Source organism: Chaetura pelagica, unplaced genomic scaffold (assembly GCF_000747805.2).
Source record: "Chaetura pelagica isolate M959 unplaced genomic scaffold, ChaPel_1.0 scaffold55, whole genome shotgun sequence".
Lineage (NCBI taxonomy): Eukaryota > Metazoa > Chordata > Aves > Apodiformes > Apodidae > Chaetura > Chaetura pelagica.
The window spans coordinates 5,679,704-5,704,846 of NW_009953571.1; the positions used below are offsets into that span (position 1 = coordinate 5,679,704).

The 25,143-nt window shown below is 41.4% G+C and overlaps 1 protein-coding gene across 1 annotated transcript in view; it reads right to left on the minus strand.

The window, feature by feature from the left end:
• The window catches only part of SPTBN5 (spectrin, beta, non-erythrocytic 5), a 93,685-nt gene extending 77,149 nt beyond the window's left edge, over positions 1-16,536 (minus strand). The window contains exons 1-11 of the mRNA XM_009999616.1: positions 16,426-16,536; positions 13,742-13,909; positions 12,344-12,463; positions 11,402-11,559; positions 10,539-10,767; positions 7,225-7,856; positions 6,083-6,221; positions 4,433-4,665; positions 3,881-4,034; positions 2,781-2,981; positions 576-782 (exon numbers count right to left, since the gene is read on the minus strand). Coding sequence (XP_009997918.1) covers positions 576-782; positions 2,781-2,981; positions 3,881-4,034; positions 4,433-4,665; positions 6,083-6,221; positions 7,225-7,856; positions 10,539-10,767; positions 11,402-11,559; positions 12,344-12,463; positions 13,742-13,909; positions 16,426-16,536 — 2,352 coding nt within the window. The remainder of the gene's footprint in view (positions 1-575; positions 783-2,780; positions 2,982-3,880; positions 4,035-4,432; positions 4,666-6,082; positions 6,222-7,224; positions 7,857-10,538; positions 10,768-11,401; positions 11,560-12,343; positions 12,464-13,741; positions 13,910-16,425) is intronic.
• Positions 16,537-25,143: the final 8,607 nt, after the last annotated feature.

Sequence of the window (25,143 nt, forward strand, 5' to 3'; positions counted from 1 at the left end):
GTTTGGATAAACACTGGGTGATCACAGAAGTCTGAAAGAAGCAGGCTATGAAATGTGTCTGATCTTAAGTCCAAAGTTCCCTTTCTAGTCAACGAAAAAGAGGGGCTTCTGCAGAGGTTGACTTCATCCCATGTGCCTTAAACATCCATCCTGGGATGGCATGAATTGCTGCTGGAACTGTGGGGTGGTTCATCACTACATTAGGATGGAGAATGAGTTTGTGAAGATGTCTCGATTAAATGTCTGCATATTAAAGCTGACTTAAACTAATAACATTATGAGAAGAAAGACCAAGAAAGTATCTGTAAGAACTGGTAGAGGGAACTTACACAGATGAGCACATTTCTAGGTTTTCACAGAACCCTAACTAGGTGGGCTTCTAGTGGCTAATGAACAAAAAAGTCACCTAAAGGTTTGCCTCAATTCGAATTAAAATTTCTTCAGAATTAAAAACGTGCTCTTGTTTATGTCACCTGGAATATTCTATTATGGCAAAATCAAAATATTTTACATTATTAAAAGACACTTCACTTACACTCTTCAACAAAACATGATGCAACCCCTCCTCTACTTACTGCAGCTGGAGCCTGCTGTGCTGCCATGTCAGCCTGCTCTTTCAGGCGCCTCATCTCAGCGGAGTAGGCTGAGATCTCCTTCTCCAGGCGCAGGTGCCGATGCAGCAGCGCTTCCGCGCTCGACTCATCTTTTCCATAGTCCTTGCTGGCCAGAAGGGGCTGTCTTTCCCGCAGCCACGAATTTGCTTCATCAACGTCAGCAAAGTACTGAAGGAATACAGGGAAGAAAACCCTTGATTTAATCCTGAAAGTACCGTATCCAGATCCTTCTTCTTTTGAAAATAGTGAATAAGGAAGCAATGTCACTAGATCTGTAGCTACAAGGTTACTTCAAGATGTTGTGAAAGCTATGAATAAGGTGTTGTATAAGGTGATGTATTTCATTATCATATCAAGCACAGATAATTCTCAAAATCACAGTGAGTAAATAGATTTAAGGGTTGTCTATATAACTCTGTAAGAACTCCTAAGTAAAACTCTATGGTGCTTATAAGCAGCAAAAGGAAGCCACAATGTGGATGCTGGTAGGCATCACATAATTCTAACAGTTACTTACTAAATGTTCTAAGGAGCAGTTCAACAACAAATAATTAACTCAGTCTACATCAAAAGCTTTCTTATATTTTCCAGAATTTGCACTCTGTCTGACTATAGTTGTGAAAAGAATAAAGGTACAACAGGAAAAAAGAAAACCCATATTAGAGAAGGAAAAAGAAGAACTAAAACATGGTAATGATGTTAAGCTTAGTGGACAGAAGAGAGAATTTAGACTTGGTCAAGAACAATGCTGTTAAGCTTTGCTCAAGCACCTCATTGGAACAACAGGTGGAGCAAAATACTGGGAAAAGGGAGAATAAGAATACCTGAGATAATGTTATGTGATTTGTGAATGCCGCTTTTATAAGAGCTCTTTATTTGCAGATGTGCGAACGTTAGTAGGTGTAAAAGTGTAGATAGGAATGACCGGGTCAAGCATTTTCTAGCCTTTGGGAAGTTCATGGTCAATTCAAGTCTTATGGCATGTTTCTTTTGTTGTTGGTTTTCAGTTTGTGTGTTTGTTTTCATGATAGAAAAATGTCATACAGCTACCCTGAGATCCCACCCTCAAAAAAGGCGGTATCAGCACTATTGTGTGAGCTATTTCCATTAGCACTTTAATCTTAGTGCAACTCCCACCACAACTCCCAGCTTCTGGGTGGAAGTGTCGATTTGCTTGAATGTAGGAAGGCTCTGCAGAGGGACCTGGACAGGCTGGATTGATGGGCTGAGGCCAACTGTATGAGGTTCAACAAGGCCAAGTGCTGGGGTCCTGCATTTCGGTCACAACAAGCCCAGGCAATGCTACAGGCTTGGGGAAGAGGGGCTGGAAAGCTGCCCAGCAGAAATGGTCCTGAAGGTACTAGTTGACAGCTGGATGAACATGAGCCAGCAGTGTGCCCAGGTAGCCATGAAAGCCAACAGCATCCTGGCCTGTATCAGGAACAGCCCTCACTGTAAGAAGGACATTGAGGTGCTGGAGCGTGTCCAGAGGAGAGATACCAAACTGGTGAAGGTTCTAGAGAACAAGTCATACAAGGAGTGTCTGAGGGAACTGGGGATGTTTAGTTTGAAGAAAAGGAGGCTGAGGGGAGACCTTATTGCCCTCTACAACTACGTGGAAAGGAAGCTGTAGGGAGGTGGGTGTCTGACTCTTCTGTCAAAGGAATAACAGGACCAAAGAAAATGGCCTGAAGTAGCAGCAGAGGAGGTTTAGAAGGATTTCTATACTGAAAGAGTGATCAGTCACTGGAACAGCTTCTCCAGGGAGGTGGTTGAGTCAACTTCCATGGAAATATTCAGGAAATGTGTAGATGTGGCACCTCAGAGCATGCTCTAATGGCTGAGGTTGAACCTTGTTGTTTTTGTTTGGTTGGGTTTTTTAAGTTGGTGTTTTCTGGTGGAGTGTGTGTGGGTTTTTGTGTTTTATTTGTTGATGGTTGGACTCAGTGATCTCAGAAGTCCTTTCCAACTATGATGATTCTGTGATTCTCAAATGTGCTGCCTGGCTGGCTTATGGGAAGATTGAGACTTGGCTGGCAGAGACATTTTTGAAGACTGACACCTGAAAGCTTCGTGACTCTGTTGCCCTACATGCAGGGGCATAGAGCAGAACTGAACCACATTCACGTCTCCCCATACCACACACTTCATCAGAGCCCTGCTTACCTGTTTGATGAGAGCTGCTGCCTGCAGGCGGCTTTTCCGATCAGCCACTTCATCTTGGAGCTGCTGCCACAGCTTCTGGAGGTTTTCTCTCTGCCTCAGAATCTCCTCCTGGCGTGTGGGGTTCTTCTGGCTCAGTTCCCAGCCCCTCCTCATCACATCTGCACATATGGCCCTGTGGGAATTGCACTCTGCTTCGAGAGCCTGGCAGAAGGACAGGAGACTTGTCAGCACAACTCACTCCCCACCAGCTGAGAACAGGTCCTCTTCTCCACTACTTGTAATACATACATTTCAATGAGCCCTGTGTCTTATCAATGCCTGTGACTTTTCCCTGACCCCTGAGACAATTGCCTCTTGGCTCCTCCCCCCCATAAATCACTGTCCTGCTTTTTTCTTTGGTGTAAAGCTTGTTGTGCAATCTTCCCTGAAGGAAATACTTGTTTGTCAGCCACCAGTTCAGCTCTCTTATGCCTTCCAGAAGCAACAAATACCGCACACAATTGTATATTAAAGTTACAGAGGAGACTCTTCTTTCAATTTTGTCATGCAATTTCTCAAGTCCACAGGTCCCTTCACTTTTTTACAGTGATTCTGTGCTGTAAGAAGGTAGTAGTTCATACAGCTAAACTTTTTATATTAGTCCACAGTAAGCACTCAGGGAAAGTAGTAATGGATTTGTAAGCTCACACAATGTTATCCATTCTGCCTACTGATATCTATCTTCTTTTCATCATCTCTTTACTTCCCCACATCTCTCCTAGCCAGGAAAGGTGGATGGCAAAACCCAAAAACTAACAACCTTTTTCCCCTCCCATCCAAAGTGAGCTAATACAAAGCCCAGTGTCTTCACTAGAAGCTCTACTTTAGGTCCAGTGCAAAACATGTTCTTTCTCTACACTTTCCTTCCCTTTCCCTCTTGGGGAGAAGTCTCTAGCCTACAATTTATTTTTTTTAAATTCCAAACACTGGTCATGACATTTGAGATAATGAGTTTTTGGACAGCTTTTTTATAAGTGCTACACTGACTGAACTGAAGGACATAGGTGTTGTAAAATCTTGCTGTAGTACAAAGACAAGACACTACCAGCAAAGTAAGATACCTTGTGCTTCTGCATAGAGGTTGTAATCTGGCTGACATCTTTTCCTAATGTTGTTGTTCTTGCTAGCTTCCATTTCTCTGAGATCCATGATTCCTCTTCTTTGCAGTCACGGAAGTATTCAAAAAGCTTCAAAGCATCTTCTAGCTGAGATTTTCTGAAACAAAGAAACAACACTATAACTCATTCAGAACCAGAATTCCATGGAGACTATGGTAGCTTAACCAAAGAAGAATTTAGAAAACTGAAAATCTGAATGCCTTTAACTTCCCGTAGTCATACGTGGATTTATTCATTGGAGAAGACAAAGGAAACAAAATTACATTTCTTTTTTCCTCTAGGAGATAATCACATGTTATTCAGACTTCACAAAAAGCAAGCCATAATAAGTGCTGAGACTGAAGCTGTTCTTCATCTATGAAAGTGAATTATCTCTTTGTGTTATGTCTTTAGAAATGGAGAAATGAAACATTTCAAATACTGGGAAGCTGTGTCTTCTGATTGAGGGATTTGCCATCTTAATCAATAAGAACAGAGACGTAAGCACAGCCCTACCGTGACTTGCTCGCAGCCAAAAGGTTCTGATACAGCTGATGAAGCATCTGAACTTTTGCATAAAGCACTTCTGGTTTAACTGTGCTACTCTTGCTGATTTCTGCTGTCCTCTGAGTGATGTGTGAGAGTCTATCATCATAGGAAGAGATCTGCGAGTCAACCAAGTCATGTTTCTGCAGCAGGTCTACTACTTCCAGGAGCTGCTTCCCACAGTCCTGGGAATTCACTAGCACCTGTAAACAAAGTAAGAAACAAAAAGCATTAGCAAAGAGTGCATCCAAAGACTCAGTACAAAGAAATAAGCTGAAAGGTTCCTATTGACTCTTAACAGCTTCTAAATGTAAAAGAATGATGTTAGCTTGGTAAAGCTAAAAGCTGCCTGAGAGGAATCATACTTCTCTTTCAATTTCACAAGCTAGTGGTAACAATTCAGAGCTCATACCTACTGCAGTGCAGGTAACAGTCTCTTCAAACAAGCACCTGTTTTCAAACCTAAGGTATTTCAATTGATTGAGCACTCAAGATAGAATTTGAGGGCACAAGGAATAGCCCTTTGCTCTACACCCTTCTGCAGGCCAAATGATTCCCAGTCTGTATCTGAGAATTCTACAATATCCCATTTTATGGTATGTTTTGATTGCGATGTTTGTTATTTTGTTTTGGGTTTTTTGTTGTGTTGTTTGTTTGTTTGAGGAACTTTCTCGCCTTTGCTATCTAAATAATGAAAATATGTACTTCATAGTATTTAATTGGTGTCTGTACTACCAAGTAGTTAAAAGTCTGTCCTCTTTCTAATGGATACAATCGTATCAATTAATACTGTAATAAATCCTATTGTAGCTACTTTTTTTCCTTACCAGTGTTTTCCAATATACTCAGGCTATCATGGTTCCAACAATATTATCACCATTAGGTATTCTCTCCTTACTAACACTAGGACAGGAAGATTAGTAACTTAGGGATACCTCTTATCTTCAATGTGAAATTCACAACTTGTTAACTCTTTCAACTTAGGTACAAGGCGCCCCATAGTCTTAAGAATTGTTCTGTCTTTAAATAAGGCAAGGCAAGACCAAAGGATGGATATTTATTTCTGCCATTACAAAATCAATATGAAATCGTAATTTCCCATGCTAAAGAGAAGACTTTGGGCTCTGACACTGTTGTTACACTAGAAAATTCTTACTAAAAGCAATCACTGTGCATTTACAGTGGCCATTTTTTCTCTCACAAGTTTAGCTACCTGAAAGTCAGACATACACCTTATGTAGTCCCTGCCTATATAATCACTGGAGGTGCTTTCAGAAGGTAATTCAGAAGAATTAGGTGGAATGGGAATAGGAGGCTGTTTTATTCTACTTTTGCTTTAACAATTCTTTGTTTGAACAATACAGCTTGAACCTGTAGTGCACTCCTTGTAATACTGTATCTGACTTTCTGATTAGGGAGAGCCCCTGTAGCACAGCCTGTTTTTTCTCACAGTTACCTGCAGTGATGAACTGAAATTCAGTTAGGCATCTAAGCAAAAATGGTATATTTTTTGTAGCTGACTCATCTTCTGTTGGCACTAGACCCCGGACCATGGGGGATTATGGGGGGACAGACACTGGTAGCAATGCAAGCTGTGTGCCAGTGAAAAGGGCTCAATACCTGCAGCTCTTTGAGCTCCTCTGTAATGGCATCAGTGTCCCTCAGGAGGCCCAGAATTTCCTGCATTGTACTCAGGGAGTGTTGTCGTCTCTGCAGCTGATCCAGAAGATCCTGCCATTGCTTTGAAATGCTGTTTTGCCTATAAAGGAAGGGAGAGAAATGACCATTTTGGACCAAAGACTTTGGGCAGTGCTGGGAGATTCTCAGTGCTTGAGGCTTTAGAGGAACTAAACGAACCCATGTAACTCTTGCCACTACTAGAAGAGGACAGGCCATGATCACAAAGCAGGTCAAAACAATGTTGTTATCCAATTAGTGTGATCACAGGGAGGAATTTTGACTAGCACATCAACAGTCATTGACATTTTTAATTTAGATGTTTTCTATGGATCTTCATTCCTGACTTTCCACATTGGTTTAATTTGATAAAATGGAAAGGCTTGGAAAAAAGAAGTGGTCTTTAAATGGCTGCCTAAAGTAAAAAAATAATCTCAACCACATAATGAGCCACAGTTTGATCTCATAAAGAATTTGCTTTACTCTTTTATAACCGTTATTCTTAGTTTTCCCATAGGTTTCTGATTTTGTCTGAACTTAGAAAAGCATTGAAATATCACAAGATAAGTTCTTTGTATGGTGTTCTTAGCCATTCCCAAATCAGGCTATATTGATAATCAGAGAAAGCATTATTTCTCAAGATTTGCTCCAAAATGGAGTCAATCTGAGAAGACTTTGCATTTTATCTAAACTATATCTCCCCAAAATATACACTGGAAAACAACTGTGTTGATCTGGGGGAAAAAAAAAAAAAAGCAAGCTATAGCCTTCTAAGCATTTTTGATGGAAGACAGGATTTTGGGCAGAACAAGTGTTTTCATATATAATGAAAATATATTAAAACTAATTTTCACTAGAAATTAGCCTGAGAGTTTGATCATTCAAGAAAAAAATAATAATTTGAAGATGATGAAGCATTAGCCTCATCTGCTGAAACTGTTCAGAGGTAGAAGGAATTCCTGTCAGTTCTACTCACAAGGAGCAGAGGTATGATTCATAGCTACAATTCATTTTTTTCCACCACACCACAGAATCTCAACCAATTTAAACCTCCACCACTACAGAGTCTCACAACCATCACTCACTTCTTCATTATTTGATCTTTGCCATGATAGTTCTCCTGGCTGATGACTGTGGCCATTTCATCCAAAGCTGTGAAACGTTCCCTCCTGGGAAGTACATCTGCCACAATGGCTTCCAGCTTCTTGCTGGCAGCCTCCATCCTGTCTGCACTCTCTGGCCAGAAGTCCTGTTTCCCAATCACTTTTCTCATGTCTTCCAAATAGGACTCACGCAGGGCTGCTTTCTTCAGGAACCTCTGGGCTAGTTGTTCCAGCCTTTCTAGCCTCAGCATCTCCTTCTGCAGCGCTTTTCCTCGGTTGTGCTCTGCCTTTTCCAGGATAATCCAGTGCTTTTCCACATCTTGCAGCATCCTCCCCTCTGGGGGCAAGTATGGCCGTTGATTGTTGGCCCTCTGCTTGGTCCTGATGTTGAAGAGGTGAGCTTCAATCATGCCTTTTTCTTGATATTTAGGGGGTTTCTCCACAGTGCGGAAAGTCTTGAAGTTGGCCATGAGCAGCCACATTTCCTGAAGAGTGTTGGGAAAGTGACGGTCATCCAGTTCTGTCACCTTCTGTTTAATCCATTTCAGAAGGTCAGAGACCATCTGCTCATATAGAAGCTTCAAGTCATCTATCTCCTTCAGGAGGAACACGATCTGTGATGGAAATATGAAGTTACAAGCCCCATAAGAAGCAGAATAAAGCAGGGTTGGTGAAGAGAAAACAATATCTTCATGAACTGAGTCGAAGATTAAAATACATTAATTTGTCTTGGGAAAATAGTGTTTAACAGGCAGGTTGCCAGTCATCATATTTTTACATCAATGTGTTGATAATTGTCACATCTGAGGCCAGGTGAAATCCTAAAATAACCTTCCATAAAGCACAGATAAATAAATATTATTTAACATCACATTTCAGTTTTTATTTAAGAAAGGTTATTTTTGGAATAAACAGTGTGTACAGGAGACTGTCAGCAGTTCCTTTGTGGCTGACTAGAAGCTAGAATCCTAAACTGAGGGTTCAGATTTTCTGTTTCACAATGGAAAGAAAACACTAATAAGCAATTACACCCTCTTAGCATCACCACCTTAGGCTGTAGGAGACCTTCTGACAAGGTCCTGGTTCTCTCACATGCCCACAACACTTTGTGGTCGTAGAATCCCTTCTTAATGCCTTCTGCTGGAACTGTTCTTCTTTATATAAATTATTAGAGAATGTCTTGTAGCCAAACAGAGGTTTGGTAAGGATTTTAACTCTGATTCAATATAAATTTTCCAAGTCCAGGATATTTATCTTTTTAATTTGTGGTCTAATTTGCCTTTATTTTGAGTTCAGGTAAACACTGGAGCAAACATTTAGAATGAAATCCATGATTAAATAAAAAATGTTAGAATAAAGTAATATTTTCTTTCTATTTTACTTTTTTTTCCTCCTTTTTTTTTGTCTTTTTACTTTATCTTATATTTTTGCTCTCCCTAACTTAGTAGCCCTTCTGCAGATGCAGGTTTAAGGCTGAACAATGGTGTCTAGCTCTACCATTTCCCTGAGCCTGCCTGCTATGAACAGGCAGATTAGTGGAAGAGGTGGCACTGAGCAAAGATTCAGTCCCTGCAAGGGGTAATCTGCTTTGACCTACCAGAAAGAGCACTTGGCAATGAGTAAGTGTTACAGTGTTGGAAGAGGAGTAAAGCAGCACCAGCCTTTAGTGCAGGAAAAGCAGCCCATGATGACAAGGCTCCCTTGTGTGTTTCCTGCCATCATACCCAGTTATTGCTAAAAGGTCATAGCAAATGCATGGTCACCTCACATGGGACAGAGAAAGGAGATTTACCTCCCTGGGCTGATTCTCTGTGCTGTCCTGGTCACTCAGTCTGAACTTAAAGGCTTCCCTGACATGTTCAGGCTTCCCTCTTCAATCCTATTAGTAAATTCAAAGCTGCCTGTTTGAGGGGACTAAGGACATGAAGAGATTAACAGTTGTTTCATTCTCCTTCAGTGTCTGTGTGTGCCACAGATGCAGGAAGACAGAATGAAGTAATAAAGACAGGCTGAAAATAAGGAAGGAGGCAAAACAAGAAAAAGAAGCATCTAAGTGGAAAGAAAGAGAGAAAATAAAAAGAATATACCTTTAAAAATGGAAAAAACAATGAATCATGACAAGAACTGAAAAAAGGATAGAGTAAGAAATACTCTTTTTTTTTCCCATACTACAAAATTTATGATCTATTTGATCCTTGTATTTATTCTAAAAGGAGCTTGGCGACCCAAGGACTATTTCAGGTTTATCAGAAGAAAAGTAACATCTTCTGGCCAAAATCCAGTCTGTCATGTAGACCAGTCAAATCCTCTTACTCTCCTCACTGATGCCCAACCTTTGACCAAATTCCAAATCCTGCTCTCATCTCATGTTTTCTTCAGAGAACATCACTGCTACCAACACGTTTGGGGGTCATTGTGTTTTTGTCCCAGACCACTTCATTAGCTGAGAAAACCCTGCTTTGCAAAAGCTTTTCACCTTGTCACCACCAGGAAGTACTAGGTTGAATTTTTATGCCTTCCATTAAGTAATATATTTCCCCTCTCAACTACACAGGTAGTTGACTGAATCCAGATGTTCAACTAGGATCCACCCTGGGTGTGTAGTTTTCTGCTGACTATTTGTTTGACATTTTTGACAAAACCAGAATAGGTTATTCTAGAGATACAAAATATATTCTCTCTAAGGAAAGTGATCTTCAGTGGAACAACCATAAAATTCCATCAGGTTTTCATCAACAGGATGCAAGTAGTTTTTAATATAACTCATGACCGTAAGTGAGACAAAATGTACGTAGAAACTGGACAAAAAAAATAGCTTTGATGTTTTTTTCCCTTCTTTTGAAGTCACTCACTTCCATGCCTTTTTTTATTTTTTCCTGCCCTTCATTTTGTACCTGAATAAGGAGTTAGAAAGGAAGGATACAGATTTTTACAGAAAAGAAAAATCCAAAGCAGTCTCACAGAATAAGGGATCATCTTTCCCATTAAATCAGAAAATTGGTGACTAAGTGTGCCTCAAACTGTCTTGGAGCCACATTAGTTCTCAAACTGAAACTGTAAGGTCAAAAATAGATTAATTTTCAGTGAGATAAATGCAGTCCTCTTTACAGATCAGAGAGTCTACAGACACTTCTCAAGATTCAAATGACAGTAAGAGGTCTTTTGGATGGTTGTGCCTTTTGATTCAGTTTAAATGACCCTGAAGTTGAGCTTGCACAAAAAGAAAAAAACCTCTTCAACGTAACTTCAGCTTTACATATTTAACTTTTAACTTCTGAAGACAGCAATGCACTTACTTTTGTAAGTCGCTTTTGTATTGTCTGTCCTTGTTTCAGTCTGGAGAAGTAGTGGTAATAGAGTGACACATAAGTCATGATGGATCTCTCATCTGGGTGAGCTACTGCCACATCCTCAGCATCCAGTAGTTTGCTGATTCCTAGCTCTTTCTCAGCAACATCAAAGGCATTGTTCAGGTTTTTGATGGGCTGGTCCTGCCTCAGGGAGCTGTAGTGGATAAGATCAGGCCTGAGCAGGGAGAAGAGCAGGGTCAGAGGGGAAGAAATATTTATGGTTATAATAAATTCTTTCAGATTATAAACCATAAACTCTTTATTAGACTAAAGAATGTGACACTAATGCTGAAACTACTCTATCTGATTCTGGGCTTCATTCAAGAGCATCACCCCTTGCCTATATAACATGAAGAATATTTTCACTTATGAAACTGAAGTACCACTGGCAGCAAATGTCTACCCTTCTCTTATGTCTTCTCTTCACTGAGGAATGAAAAGCAAAGCCCACTAGAGAAGCATTTCTGAAAAGGGAGGTGACTCCCAGTTGGGGAAATGACAGGATCCCATAGTGGTGTCCTGCCAGAAGATACAGCCAAACAATGGCCATACTTGTTTCAGTGTGTAATATTCCCTTGGAAATTCAATTTTAGGCCCAACAAAAGGAAATACCAAGCAGGACCTTTTGGTCCTTCCTTCCTCAGAGAGAGAATATCCATTTAAGAAAGGAGAGTCTTCAGTGAGAAAGGGCAAAGGGAAAATTTGACCATTTCTTGACAAATACTTGTAATTCAGACACTGGAACAACTCGTGCTGGAGCTAGAAACAGTAATGAGCAACTCTTCCTGAACTGACCAATCAGATCTTACCTGTGAGCATGTATGAGTGCATTGAAGGCCAGCCCATCACTCCAGCTTTTAGAGAAATCCTTCACATTCACATTGGAGTAGCTGGCAGTTTTATGCTGACACCAGAGTAGTAAGGCTTCATTGGCAAACAGAGCCTCAGCTCTGCCTCCAAATTCTTCCTGTGAAGAGAGGAAAGAAAAAATCAGTGTTAACAACATATAAAAGTAAGTTTGCACTCCTGCTACCAAAGATCACTGTGTATAACTTCTGTCCTATTCACAAATCGCCTCAAAGTCATGACTTGCAGACTGTATCTGCCATGAAGAAAAAATTATTTCACATGAAAGTAGAAGTTTTCTATTAAAGTAAAACTGAATTAACTCAGAAATTGTAATGTAAAATGCAGTTTTAAAACGTTTATTTTCTGCAAGTTTTGTAGAAATAAATTGGAAAAGAAAGCTCCGTTTATTTTCTTCCTTAGCTGTGAACTAAGTCAGAAACAAAATATAATGAATCCAGGTCTAATGTTAGAAATTATTAACTTTTATTCCCTAATACTTTCATAGGATCTTATCTTTCATGTACTTAGAATGCATATTAAATAATTTTTAAAAGAATACTTTTCTTTAGAGACAGAACAAATGAGAAGTATGCAGTTCAGATCTCAAGAGAAATGCTGTCAGAGAAATTACTTCTGGAGCCAAAAGCCAACAAAAAGTTTGTGGAAGAGAGTGAGGAACATAAATATCCTATCTTCAAGTTACTGTTCTCTGTCTCTTTGAGAAACTATAAAATGGATTCAATTACATTTAGAAATTGCTGTCTGAATGATGTATGATATTATGCGACCTGCGTCACCAAAATGGGTGGAAAATACCATCAAAATGGTCCTTGCTGGCCTGAAGCTCTAGAGAGCCTCTGAAATACTCTAATCAGGAAAAAAAGACAAAGACACTGTTTTACCTTATCAAGTTTGATAGATGAAATCTGGAATCGAAGTATAATGATCCAAATAAGTCCCAGGATTAAGGTTCTGTCACCATCTACAATATTCTCAGGACCAATCACTTTTACTTGTACCTGCTAATAAACCAATATCCATTCAGCATACAAGTACTTATGTCCAGCTCTCTGAAGGAGGTACCTGTTATTTTCAATAACAAGCTGTGATTGAAGAGGCTGTTCAGATTGTTTTCTTAAGGAAAAAAGTTTTATGTGATCTCTTCATTTGTCTATCTACCTGCAAGCTCCCATGTTCACACCCTAGTTTTTACATGCACCAAGGATGAGTTTCAGCAAAAGCATGGCAAAGGGACCATGGTCTCAAAGGTTTAAAGTTCCTAGAAGGGCTTTGAAAATGGGTGGTTAAGGGAAGAAACATAAGATAATTAAGAATTAAACATCAAGAAACACAATTCAGTGCTCATCTCCTCCAAAGGAGTGGTGGCAGGGCAAACTCAGATACCATCTCCTCTGTCTGCTCTCCAGCCAGCTAGTCAGAATGTAGTTCTTGTGTTCACCCAGCAGTATAAACAACTTAGTAAACAAGCCATGGCTGCCTTCTCCACTAGTATTGGAGCAGTAAACAGGGTTGTAGCTGATGCCAACAAGGCATATCTGCTATACTAGTGCCTGCTATCTACTTGATCCCATCTCTGGAGGCTGAATTCATGTGACAAGTGATGGTTGGCTGGTCCAGCTGGCACAGCCTGGATGTGCACTTACCACTGGGCCTTACACAGTGTGTACCCTTAGCAGGCATGTGTCAAAGGAAGCCCCATGTTGTATTGTAATGATTTTGTAATAAGCAAAAATCCAGACAACATAAGCTTTTCCACATCTGCTGCTATGAAACCCCTGTGCTTCTTCAGAATTCATAGCACAGTTTTGTGTGATGGTTCTTCCAGAGAGGTGTACAACAAGTTCCTCGCTTAGAAAAGAAAATACATCACACACTATCTCTTAGCTGAAATATGATGGCACAACTGGAATAAATAAAGCTGCTGCAATGACTTGCTGAAACTATTAAAGCTCTAAAAATCTCCTTTTATACCAGGTAGCTTCACCTCTGCCTAATAATGTTTGGTCTCCCCCAACATCCAGGAAAACATAACATTGAGAAAGACATAAAAAATGCAGCACACTTTCATTTAGGTGTGACTCATTTGATGGGCATGTTAGCTCTTTGTAAGTAATGATATTCAAATAACAAAGAAATTCAACTTCTTCGTTTAATAAAACCCTTGGCCTGTCTTCAAAGAATATCTTAAAGTGTCTTTGAGGGGAAATCATAACGAATATAATATTATAATAAGTAGCATCCATAAGATATTGTGATCTCTCATATTAATATTAACTTACCTTGGATTTCAGAAATGTGATGGCTTTGCTGTTGTTCTCCAGAAAATGCACTCTCATCTTTCCCCTGTTTGGTCTGGGCAAAGCTTCTCCAGAGAGAAACTCCAGGAGTTGCATGAGAGAGATGCCATCCTTCAAGTCTGTGTAAATATCTTGTATCTCAATCTTCACCTGCAAATACCAGTCAGACAATATAGACCCTGGCTGAACGTTTGGTCCACAGAACCTTTTACCTCTTAATACCAAACAAACAACACATTCTTGCTTGTTTCACTGAGTCTTCTGTATGACAGTGCCTATGTGCAAGAAGTGATGAATCTTAGTTCACAAAAAATGGATGCTCAAAAGGACTAACATTATGTATGAAAGTAAGCTGAAGCTAAAAAAGAGCCACAACTACCACAACTGGCAAATAATGAAAAAAAGCAGCAGATTTTGAAAAACAGAAAAACCCCAGCATTTTCAGAGTCAAACATCTGGAAGTGTTGACATTTTTTATTTCAATTTAAATTAATCTTTTCAACTTTTTCTTCTGAGTAATGCATCTCATTTTAAAATTGAACTGATAAACCCATTCAATTACTCAGTTATTACTACATAGTCTCAACAAAGTCTGCCACATCCTGCTCAGACCTGTGCTACCACCCAAAATCACCATGTTTTTAGCCAGTCTCACACTAAGTGGAAGATTGAGATCTTTTACAAAAGTGTATTTCATTTTTGCCAGTAGTGAGGTCACCCAGTGCTTTGGTGATAAACATGACATACTGTGTACTCTGACCCAACAAGAGCTTGCCTTGGGTGTTTCCTTTTGGCCTTATGCCACTAGTCATCAAGAAGTGACATTAAAACCATGCCACATACCCAGCAATAATTTACTGATTTTGAAATCACAGTAAGTAATCTTTTGTCTTGAAAAGAAATAAATACCTGAAGTTAAGTAGTGGCTTTTATAATTCAGACAACAGTTACATGTAGGGGGGGAAAACACAAGTAAGAGACATGCACTTTTTCATTCCTGACCAATTACTAATCAGTTTAACAGACCTTTTCTCCAGAGAAAGAAAATAGCACTGAAAGCATAAACGCAACTCAGAGAGACTTTGAGTCTATACTGTGTGTGGAACAAGAATGTGTAACTTTCTCTGATTATCGCAATGAAAAACTCCCTGTTTAGTTGCTAACTTTCTTTGGGTTTGCATATTAAGTGACCTTAAAATTCTGCCCATAGCATATTACCATAAAAAAAGTTACAGCTGTTACAGTCTGTGACCTTTCCATAAATGAAGAATAGCTCCACTTAGATCTTTAAAGAGACAGACTTCATGTACCTGCTTTATGCCTCACCCAGCAATAGTTTTAATAGCTGTGTTGAATCATTCCTCTCATAAAGATACCAATCATAGCTTGCTAAACAAATTCAATCCAATAACACCCATCTAGTGCTAGACTTGAAGTGGTCATCAGTGCAACTAAGAACACTGCAGTATCCTGTGGTATGATTCAATCATGTTAAAATGTGTGTTGAAAAGTTGAGACTGCCCTGCTGAGAAGACCATGATAAGCTGTTGGTCTCTGCACCATAAAGCTCTTGCAAGTTTTCCCCCCATGATTTTATGATACACGAACAAGTACTGAGCATATAGTTAAGACTGACATTTTGGTCTTTGAACTCGAAGGTGTTTTTGAAATGAGAAAGTATATATATTCATATATATTTATAGCTAAATAGAAATAATTTCCTATACCATCAAAACCTAATTTTCTGTAGATGGCAAAATGAGTCTTGCAGTTCTCTTGTAGTAAGAAAAACAAATTTAAGCTTCTTGTGCTTCAGGCTGCCTTTGCACAAATCTTAGAACATTACACTGAAAGAAATGCATCTAGTACTGAAGTATCATACAACAGTGATGAGCTAGAACAGAAACAAGAGGCCTGGTCCTGCTTGGTGTCACCAAGATCCACTTTCTTTAATATAAGCTAAAGACTCTAGAAAAGGGAATTGGTTTTGGATAGTGTCATTCCCTACTGCAAAACAGCTACATAATTTGTGCCCGACATTAGTTTATCTGCATTAAATCTGGAGACTATTGGAATATTTTTTAGTTATCTTGTACACAATAATCAACTATACAACTGTACACTAGCTCTGAGACTTTTTGGTAGTCTGAGACTTACTGAAAACAAACTCGTCTGTACTTGTATGGTAGTATGTCTAAACTTGCCAGACTTAAGGCACATTTTTTCAGAGCCATTGAACAGCAACTCAAGCTGGACTGATCAGGCAAAGCAGAAGGTCTTAGATTTTGGGCAGGCAATGAAGAACAGCATTGCTTGGGGAAATCCAGACACCTGCACATGATTTACTTGCAGGCAAAAGAAGATCAAATAAAGATCTTCCTCTGATTTGATCACCGTGGTACAGTGGACATCACAATATGACAGGGTTATGAAGTCTACAAAAGTGAACCCTGATTTCAGCAAAAACTGGTAACATGAATAGGGGGGATGGATGTAAGATAACAGATAGAGGCTGGAGCACGCTGCTTAGTCAAAGCCTACCTTGCTTGCATATATGTGTAACAACAACACTCAGGAAAAGATGTAAAAAATAGCATTAAAAAAAATACAGTGAGTGAAATAAATAAAAAACATTTCTAAATCCATAAATTTAAGGAACTACCTACATTATTCCTGGAGAAGACATTGTTCATCCAGTTGGTGAAGGTTTTCTTTTGCATGGACATACGCTGCTCCTGCAGCTTTTTTATGTGATCTTTTTCATATTCGGTACCCATGGTCACCTAGGAAGTTAGAAAATGTAGTGAGGTGCTCAGTGCTGAAGAGATCTGCCCAGTCAGCTACTAAAAACAGTAACATGCCCACTGTATGTACACAACCGAGCCCTAATGGATACAAGATTCAATACCACATCCAGTATAATTCCTTCATTTCTTTTTGTTTGTACTTTGCACTTTATTTTCACTCAACTTTATTTTTAACTTGCTTGAGGTCTCTCTTTAAAATATATCTGTCTCTAGTTTCAAGATGAAAATGTGACTTGTATCTATGCAGTTTTACTTTCTTTCAATCTCTTCCCAGTCACTTCATGCCATGAGGAGCACCATGATCTGAAAAGCATCAGTAACCTCCTTGGGTATGCTGGAAGCTTGTGACAGAGAACTGGTATTAGACCCTGCCAAAAAAAGAGAGATCTGCAAATCACTCCCAATGCAGTGCTTGAAAGTGAGTTATTTTCTCAGAGGACTGTTCGAGATGCTGCTGTTAGGCTTCAGACCAGAGTATTTCCAACAAAAATCAAATAGCCGCTTAGAATGGAGATGGAACAACTAGATTCTTTCCTCTCATGAGTCCAGTATCTGCATATCTGTCACTGTAAAGACAGGGACACAAGTTCATAATCACATGGATAAGGTCCTGGGCTGGCAATTGGAAAGTGTTACTCCTCTTTCATAGGCTGAGATTCGTCAGCTTCATCCATATCAATGAAAAGTCAGGGTTATAGTTCAGGAAAATTAGAAAAGAGGAGTCTTCCCTTTACAGCCTGAGACACAATAAGCTGGATTTCAGCTCAAGTGCACAGCTCCTTTGGAGTAATTTGTCTTATGCCTTAAATCTGCAACAGCAGTGATCTTGCTGTTATGAAGGCAAGAGAATGACCTAAAAAAAAGTAGTTCTGGTTTGATGGGGTTTTTCTGTAACAGGGAAGGGCCACAGGTAAGAAGTTGAGAAGCTCCACCTGCTCCAAAACCAGCCAAGGAGCCATTAGAAGGACTTGAATAGAAGCACCTCAGCGATTAACATATGAAAGAACTGAGATAAGAGCTGAGCAGGGAAGCACTTGAGGGGAGAAGAGCTGTGCTGGGGAAGGAGGGCGGTGCTGGTGGTTGGTGAGGAAGAAGGGGAAGAAGGTGCCCAAGCAGATGTTTCCTTGCAACCCATGGCGAGATGTCAGGCTGTCACCCTGCACTCATGGAGGAATGTGGTGGAACATTCCCTGGAGGCACTAGGAGGGGTGAACTTGGCCAGTGAACTTGGATTTTGTGGCCAGAGGATTTGCTGCCAGTGGACTCTTGTTTGTGCAGCCGTGGAAGACCCGAAGCAGCCCCTGACTCTGTGGGAAGCCCAGGCTGGAGCAGCTCCAGACCTCGTGGGAAGGACTCATGCAGAAGAGGTTCATGGAGGACTCTCTGCCATGGGAGGGACCCCATGGGGAAGCAGGGAAGGACTGTAAGGAATCCTTCTTCCTGAGGAGGAAGGGGCAGCAGGAACCAGCAGCCTGTGAAGTGACTCTCAACCCCGTCCCTGTCCCGCTGGGGGAAGGAGGGAACGAGGAACAAGGTAATTCGGGCCCGGGAAGAAGGGAGGGGTGGGGGTCACGTCTCCGCTCTGTGCTGTGTCTCTGTACGGCTGAGTCGTGTGAAATGAAATTACTGTTTTTTCCCCAAGTTGAGTCTGTTTTGCCAGGGACCTTAATGGGTGAAGAACCCTCCTTGTCCTTTGTCTTGATCCATGAGCTTTGTCCTCCTCATCCCATTGTGTGCGTGGGGAGTTGAGTGAGCAGCCATGGGGCTGTTCCTTTGTTGTCGTGTTGGGCCCAAACCACAACAAAAAATTAAATTAAAAAGCAGTGTAAAACCCATAGCTACAGACATATTTAGTGACCAAACATCATCTACTTGGACTACTGCCATAATTATAAGTATTACCTAGATATCAGCCTAGCACCGAAACCAGGAGACCAGTTGTAATGATGGAAGAGGAGAAATGTCTACTGCTGTCAACCTACTGCAAAGAGAGAAGGGAATGAAAAATTAATAAGTTGATGAACTGTAGAGGTGTGGAGTCAGGTGACCTGTTTCCCAAATACTCTGTGTCCATTTTGCAAACGCCTGGATCTGGGCTACTGTGGGTTCTGTGCCATTTTAATTCATAAAACATACTGAAATACCCAAACCTTCACCTGTCCTAGCGTGAGAAGACAAGTAACAAGGAACTAACAACAGCAGCCACTGCAAATGGGAAGTTGCTTGCCTTGCTCTTATAAATATTAAGAATTTTGTAATTTTACAAGATTAAAAGGTGTGGGAGGTGCAGAAGCAATAATTTGTTACTGAATTTTGTCGTTTTTTGTTGTGTTGGTTTTTTTTTTTTGCAGCTGTTTCTTAACCCCCAGTGCTTGACTTCTTCAAAACAAGGACAGCATTGAAGCCTGACAGTTCAACAACAACACAGGGAAGAGTCACGACCATAGATGAAAACCTTATGAAAGGAAGAATTTGCAAAGTATGAGATGGAACTATAAAGAAGAACCTCACAATATTTTCTGATCTTTTGGGCTAGTTCAGCACTGCCTACTTTCTCTATCTGGTGAGCAGAAGATATTCAAAGAATTGCCTTTCCCTGCCAGAGGTGTGATAATAACTCACTGCCATGTAATAATCCCATATAGTTAACCCATACCATCATGCCATTTCTGAATTTGTCAGATGATTCTCAGCATGTCTGTGGACTCCTCTTTTTTAAAAGGATTGTTACCCAAGTATTTCAGCCACCCTGAACAATAACCAAAGTGATTTAAATTACATGCAAAGAAAGCTTATTTGTTGAGCTACTGCCTCACACAACAGCTCACCTGTTTTATTAAATTGTTAGAAATGCTCCCTGCATCAGCAGATGATTACCTGAAGACAGATCTGTAATAGATTATCTGCATTTGCAGGATGCCAAGGCAGCACCAAGAGCCAAATCTAGCTATAATGATACATTACAGAAAAAAATAAATAATCAAAGAATATAAAAAAAAAATTACTTACTTGAGTCTGGAGGAACTCCTTTCTGACATTCAGCAGTTGGTCATGATGGAGACTGACTTTCAGTTGTAGATCCACTCCTATTCATACATTCAGCTTGCTGCCTTCATGCAGTGACCTTTGAATTCAGGAACAGAGACCAAGTATTTATGATCTACCTATGAACCTTTCATCTGATCTGAAGGAAGTAACTCATCAGAACATCATGAGTAAAGGTTGTCACAGGCCTTGTCCAATTCTTACACTCAAAAATAATGCATGAGCAGCACCACAGTTGCCTTAGAACAGTGAAAATATAATCATGGTGATGCTTTGGTAAAAAGCGTCTTTAACAATTTCAGTGAAGGCTCTGACTAATCACAGGCTACTTTTCTGAAGGAATTCTTACCTGAGAAATTGAACCTGACAGTTGAGTCTGAAAATGAAAGCACAGCAGAAGGTACAAAGATCAGAGCAATTCCCAAGTGGTTAAATGGAGATACAGCAAATGAAAAGGTAAAACTGAAGTGTTAGGAATTTGCCAGTCACTGTTTTGAGGAAGCTCATGTGCACAGATACATGCTGCTGGCAAGGCAAACAGTGATCAAGCTGGCAGTGCCAGTTTACTATTGATGGACTTCTTATTAATAACAAAATGGGAAAGTAATTCTGGTAACTTATAGAGGAGTGAGTCCTTTCTGTCACCTACAAGGTTGCACAAGCACAGAACACATTGACCCAGCATCGCTGCCGTGAGGGTTGTTGCTGGGAATCACTGCTACAAAATTTTAGACATCTGAAATCAGTAGCAGTACATGAAGATGACCAACTCAGAGATGATATAAGGGATAGCAGCCTTTCCCCTTCTGGCAGTGCAGTTCAGTTAGCATCCAAAAGTGACTGGAGGAAACGTAAGAAGCTAAGAGAGCCCCCAAAACTCAGTACAGATAGAACTTGATCTTCAAACACACCCTAGAGAAATGTCACACCTAGTGTCACATAAGACAGCTAAAAGAAAAATATGGAATACATACATATGTTACAGGGATTACTCAAAATATTAATTCCAAACTTCTGGGCTTGTGTTCACCAGCCATCTAATATAATGTAACTCTTTATGATCATTAAATGGGCTCTTCTCTAAGACAGGAAAAATGTTTAATCCCCCTGTCACAAAGAGCACAAATGTGACAGTCACTGGAGCAGCAGCTGGTTGCCAATATGGAGTTTGCTGCTCCCATTCCCACACTTGACCTGAGTGAGGGCTGATTCTCCTAAGTTTCCCCAGGATGGCAGAGCCCAGGTCCTGTGCAGGCCTCCCTGGCCCTGCCTTCCAGGCAGCAGCACTGGTGTCCCCCTGTCATTGCCCTCATCCATTGGGATGGAGGAGTCTGCCAGTGGGGAATGCATTCACACAGGGGGGTGCAGGTGTCTTCATGCCCCAAAGTGTCCCTACATAAGGCCACTCACAGATGACAGTCCGTAACTGAGTGAGCCCTTCACTGTACCAAGCTAGTACATCCATGTTCTGAGCTGCCACTGAGCAAAGGCAGCTCTGATTTAAAAGCCATGTGGCCATACTCATACCTTCTCTTACAGAAGACTGAGTTTATTCACATGGCTCAAGTAAAAGGTTTGGCACGGCCCATCACCCTCCATTATCATAGAATCACAGAATCCTAGGGGTTGGAAGGAACCTCGAAAGATCATCTAGTCCAACCCCCCTGCCAGAGCAGGGTCACCCAGAGCACATCACACAGGAATGCATCTAGGAGGGTCTTGAGTCTCCAGCAAAGGAGACTCCACAGCCTCTCTGGGTAGCCTGTTCCAGGGCTCTGTCACTCTCACAGTAAAGAATTTTTTTCTGATGTTTAAGTGGAACCATCTATGCTCCAGTTTGCACCCATTGCCCCTTGTCCTATCACTGGACATCACTGAAAAAAGCCTGGCTCCATCCTCCTGACACTCGCCCTTAATGATGAGGTCACCCCTCAGTCTCCTCTTCTCCAAGCTAAAAAGGCCCAGCTCCCTCAGCCTTTCCTCATAAGGGAGATGTTCCACTCCCTTAATCATCTTTGTAGCTCTGCGCTGGACTCTTTCAAGCAGTTCCCTGTCCTTCTTGAACTGAGGGCCCCAGAACTGGACACAACATTCCAGATGTGGCCTCACCAAGGCAGAATAGAGGAGGAGGAGAACCTCCCTTGACCTACTAATCACACCCTTTCTAATGCACCCCAGGATGCCATTGGCCTTCTTGGCCATAAGGACACATTGCTGGCTCATGGTCATCCTCCTGTTCACCAGGACCCCCAGGTCCCTTTCTCCTACACTACTCTCCAGCAGTTCAGCCCCCAACCTGTACTGGTACATGGGGCTGTTCTTCCCCAGATGCAAGACTCTACACTTGCCCTTGTTGAACTTCATCAGGTTTCTCCCCGCCCAACTCTCCAGCCTGTCCAGGTCTCTCTGAATGGCAGCACAGCCTTCTGGTGTGTCAGCCACTCCTCCCAGTTTAGTGTCATCAGCAAACTTGCTGAGGGCACACTCTGTTCCCTCATCCAGGTCGTTGATGAAAATACTGAACAGTACCGGTCCCAGTACTGACCCCTGAGGGACTCCACCTCCAACTAGATTCTGTCCCATTGACTACAATTATATATGCTTTGCATACACACAGTCCTGAAGGTACATAAAAATCCTGGCTGATCTCCGCTAAACCCAAACCTCCCACAAAACAAGTACATTAAGTGCAAACACATGCATGACTGTTCAGCCTTCTACCCCTCCACCCCCTGCCCTGTGTCTCCAGCCATCTTGATTCCACATGTAAAAGTCTCAGAACAACATCTGGGCCTTGACTCTGTGGAGTAGAAAGGGAGTCCCCTCTTAGGGCCATGGTCTTGTAGCCCACAGTGTGCCAAGTCCATGCAGAGAATAGCCTGCTGCCTGGGGCCAGCAGCATGGGTCCCACAGGTCACCCTCTCCTCTGCTTCCCTCCCCAGCTCCAGCAAACAGCTGATGTTCAGTCTCATCAGGGCAGTGTGGACACAGGTGAGATGAACCATGACTCCAGAATATTTCCTAACCACATCTTGAATTACAGCAAATCTTAGATCTCATCATGGCACAGAGGAGCTATGCTTTGGATACTTGAGAACACCAGAGAGCAGCAGGCAGCAATTATTGCAAGAAGCTGTTTGCTCTTTTGGGATACACTAAGGTTGAAGAGAAGTTGGGAAATTAGTCAAAAGCAGCTTAGGAGAGACTTGGAGTCCTCCAGCTGTCAGTCTGCACAGATACCCTGCTTACACAGGCCTCTTAGGTGAACTTTGTCCCTGAACAGTGAAATACTTCTCTCAGCTTCTTTCCTTGAGGAGGTCCAGCTCACCCTCCCCAGGCACACCCCCCTCTGCTCCCCACATACCTGCCTTTCCGAGCTCCACTGTCACTGGCCTCCCCAGGGTGCCACCCACCCATGGGCCGGGGGGTCCTGGTGGATGGAGCTCCAGCTCCTCTTAAAGCTGAGCTCTGCCCAGGAGGATCTAAAACCAGCATCGCAGGATGCTGGGCTTTTATAAACCTCAGCCTCCCCATGCTCTAGTCTAAACTGGAAGTTGCTTTTCTCTTTGAATAGTTGGCTGGCGGCAACATGACATCAACAGGGAGCAGAATTCAAGCAGAACAGTCGAATTACATCATGCAAAGGAACTGGAGCCTCTCTCTGCACTTGAAAAAGAAGACAGCTTAAAGCAAAATCAGATGGATTTATTTTTCCTGGCATGAAGAAGCTCAGTCATCTTTTTGAAACAGAAAATACACATTTGCTTGTTCAGTCATGAATTAAAGACATTTTCCCCTTGGAGCTGTTTATATTATCTTGAATTTTTCCTTCTGTTTCAGAACCTCATACAGTTAACATAAAAGCTTCAAAGGTTTTGTGGGATGAACACATGGGACAGAGGACTTTAATGCTTTCCATTTCATACAAACACAGATAAAGGTTTTCAAGTGACAGAACAGACTTAATATTTTGAACATCATAAGGAAAGTAGAAATCACTGTATTGGCAATGCCAGATCCAACTAGTGTATTTTTATCTTCTGGTTCAGAAGATAAAGAAGGCTACTAAGGCTGATACTGCATGAGGCCTAAACTACTTCTCCTTTACAGCTGTATTTTTGGGGGTTATTTTATACTGGAGTGCTAAAGCATTAAGCTCTTTTTATCAATGGAACAAAATAGTAAGACTTACATGCAGATTGGTTCCCTACCCCTTTAGTGCCAGGGCACTGCACCCTACCTGCAGGGATGCCATACACCACATTGTGCTCTCAGGTTTTGGTCCCACATTGCCCCAGTCGGCAGATGACTGGTTACAATCAGAGCTTTCTCCCAGCCCAGGCTTCCCAGCTTTGTTGTGAAGGCCATCCAGTCACATGGAATGATTCAAAGTAGCTGCCAAAAGAGGTTGCATTGTATAAACAGGTAACAGGAAGGGCGCAAATTCTATCAGACAAGAGGTAAGACAGGGTAGTGCAAAATGGAGAAAAATTGTCATTACTCTCAATTGCAGGCTAAAACTGCCAAGTCCTAAACTTCCACTGTTGGTTAATTTCTTACTTTCAGACTAGACATAAAATAAATGCACTTTGAGAACAAACACAATGACCCAAAGTAGGAAATCACAGAGCATAAGCAGCATCTCTCATCAGTTCCTTGTTTAAAAGGTTTAAAGAAAATTTTAATAATACATAGAAATCTTTTAGTGCATCTGAAACACAACATCCAGTGAGAGATACATGCTGTCCACGCAAAATGAGCTACTTCTTCACAATAAATCTTTGAAGCTCCAGACTGAAGTGAAATATGGGATGCCGAGTTAGCAACACCTTGGAAAGAACGTGGACAAGCTCCATCTCAGAGAAAAGAACAGGTGGGAGAACAAGTCTCGGCATTAATGAGTTTCCAGTATTCACTAGATCAGAAAACAACTGTGAGTCCATAGCCTCTCTGCTAGCCTGCAGTCCTGTGGGGAAAGGGAGAGGAACTCATCTCAACACCATGGCTTCCACAAAGAAAAAAAAAAAAGGTATTTTTTGCTCAGAGGTCAGAAAAGTGGTATAGACACAGGACTCCTGAATTGTGAAACACATGTACACCTCCTCCTGACTGCGTTTTGATCACACCAGTTGTTTGCTGGGTTTGGGCATGATTTCCAGAAGATCATTCATTGCCGTGAATCCCAAGCAAAGGAAGGCACCTTCAGCAGATGTGTTTGCTCATCTGTCCAAGCAGCGCAAGGCAGCCAACTTTCTCCTGTCATTTCCTACCCACGTCAGGCAATCTAGCTCCAGGGCCAGCCTTTCTGAGAGGTTCTCTGCGCTCACAGCAAGTCTTGCAACATGATAGAGCCTTGGATTAGAGAAGCTCAGAATAAAGTACTGTCTGCTCCAAAGCTCTTACAAATACACAAAATTTAGATTTGCTACCAGTAGGAGCAACAGCTAAACTGTAGCATCCAGTTGGCACAGATATACCTGGAGATTTTTCAAGTAAGTTGTGTGTTTTCAGGAGAAGGAGGGGCAGCAGGAA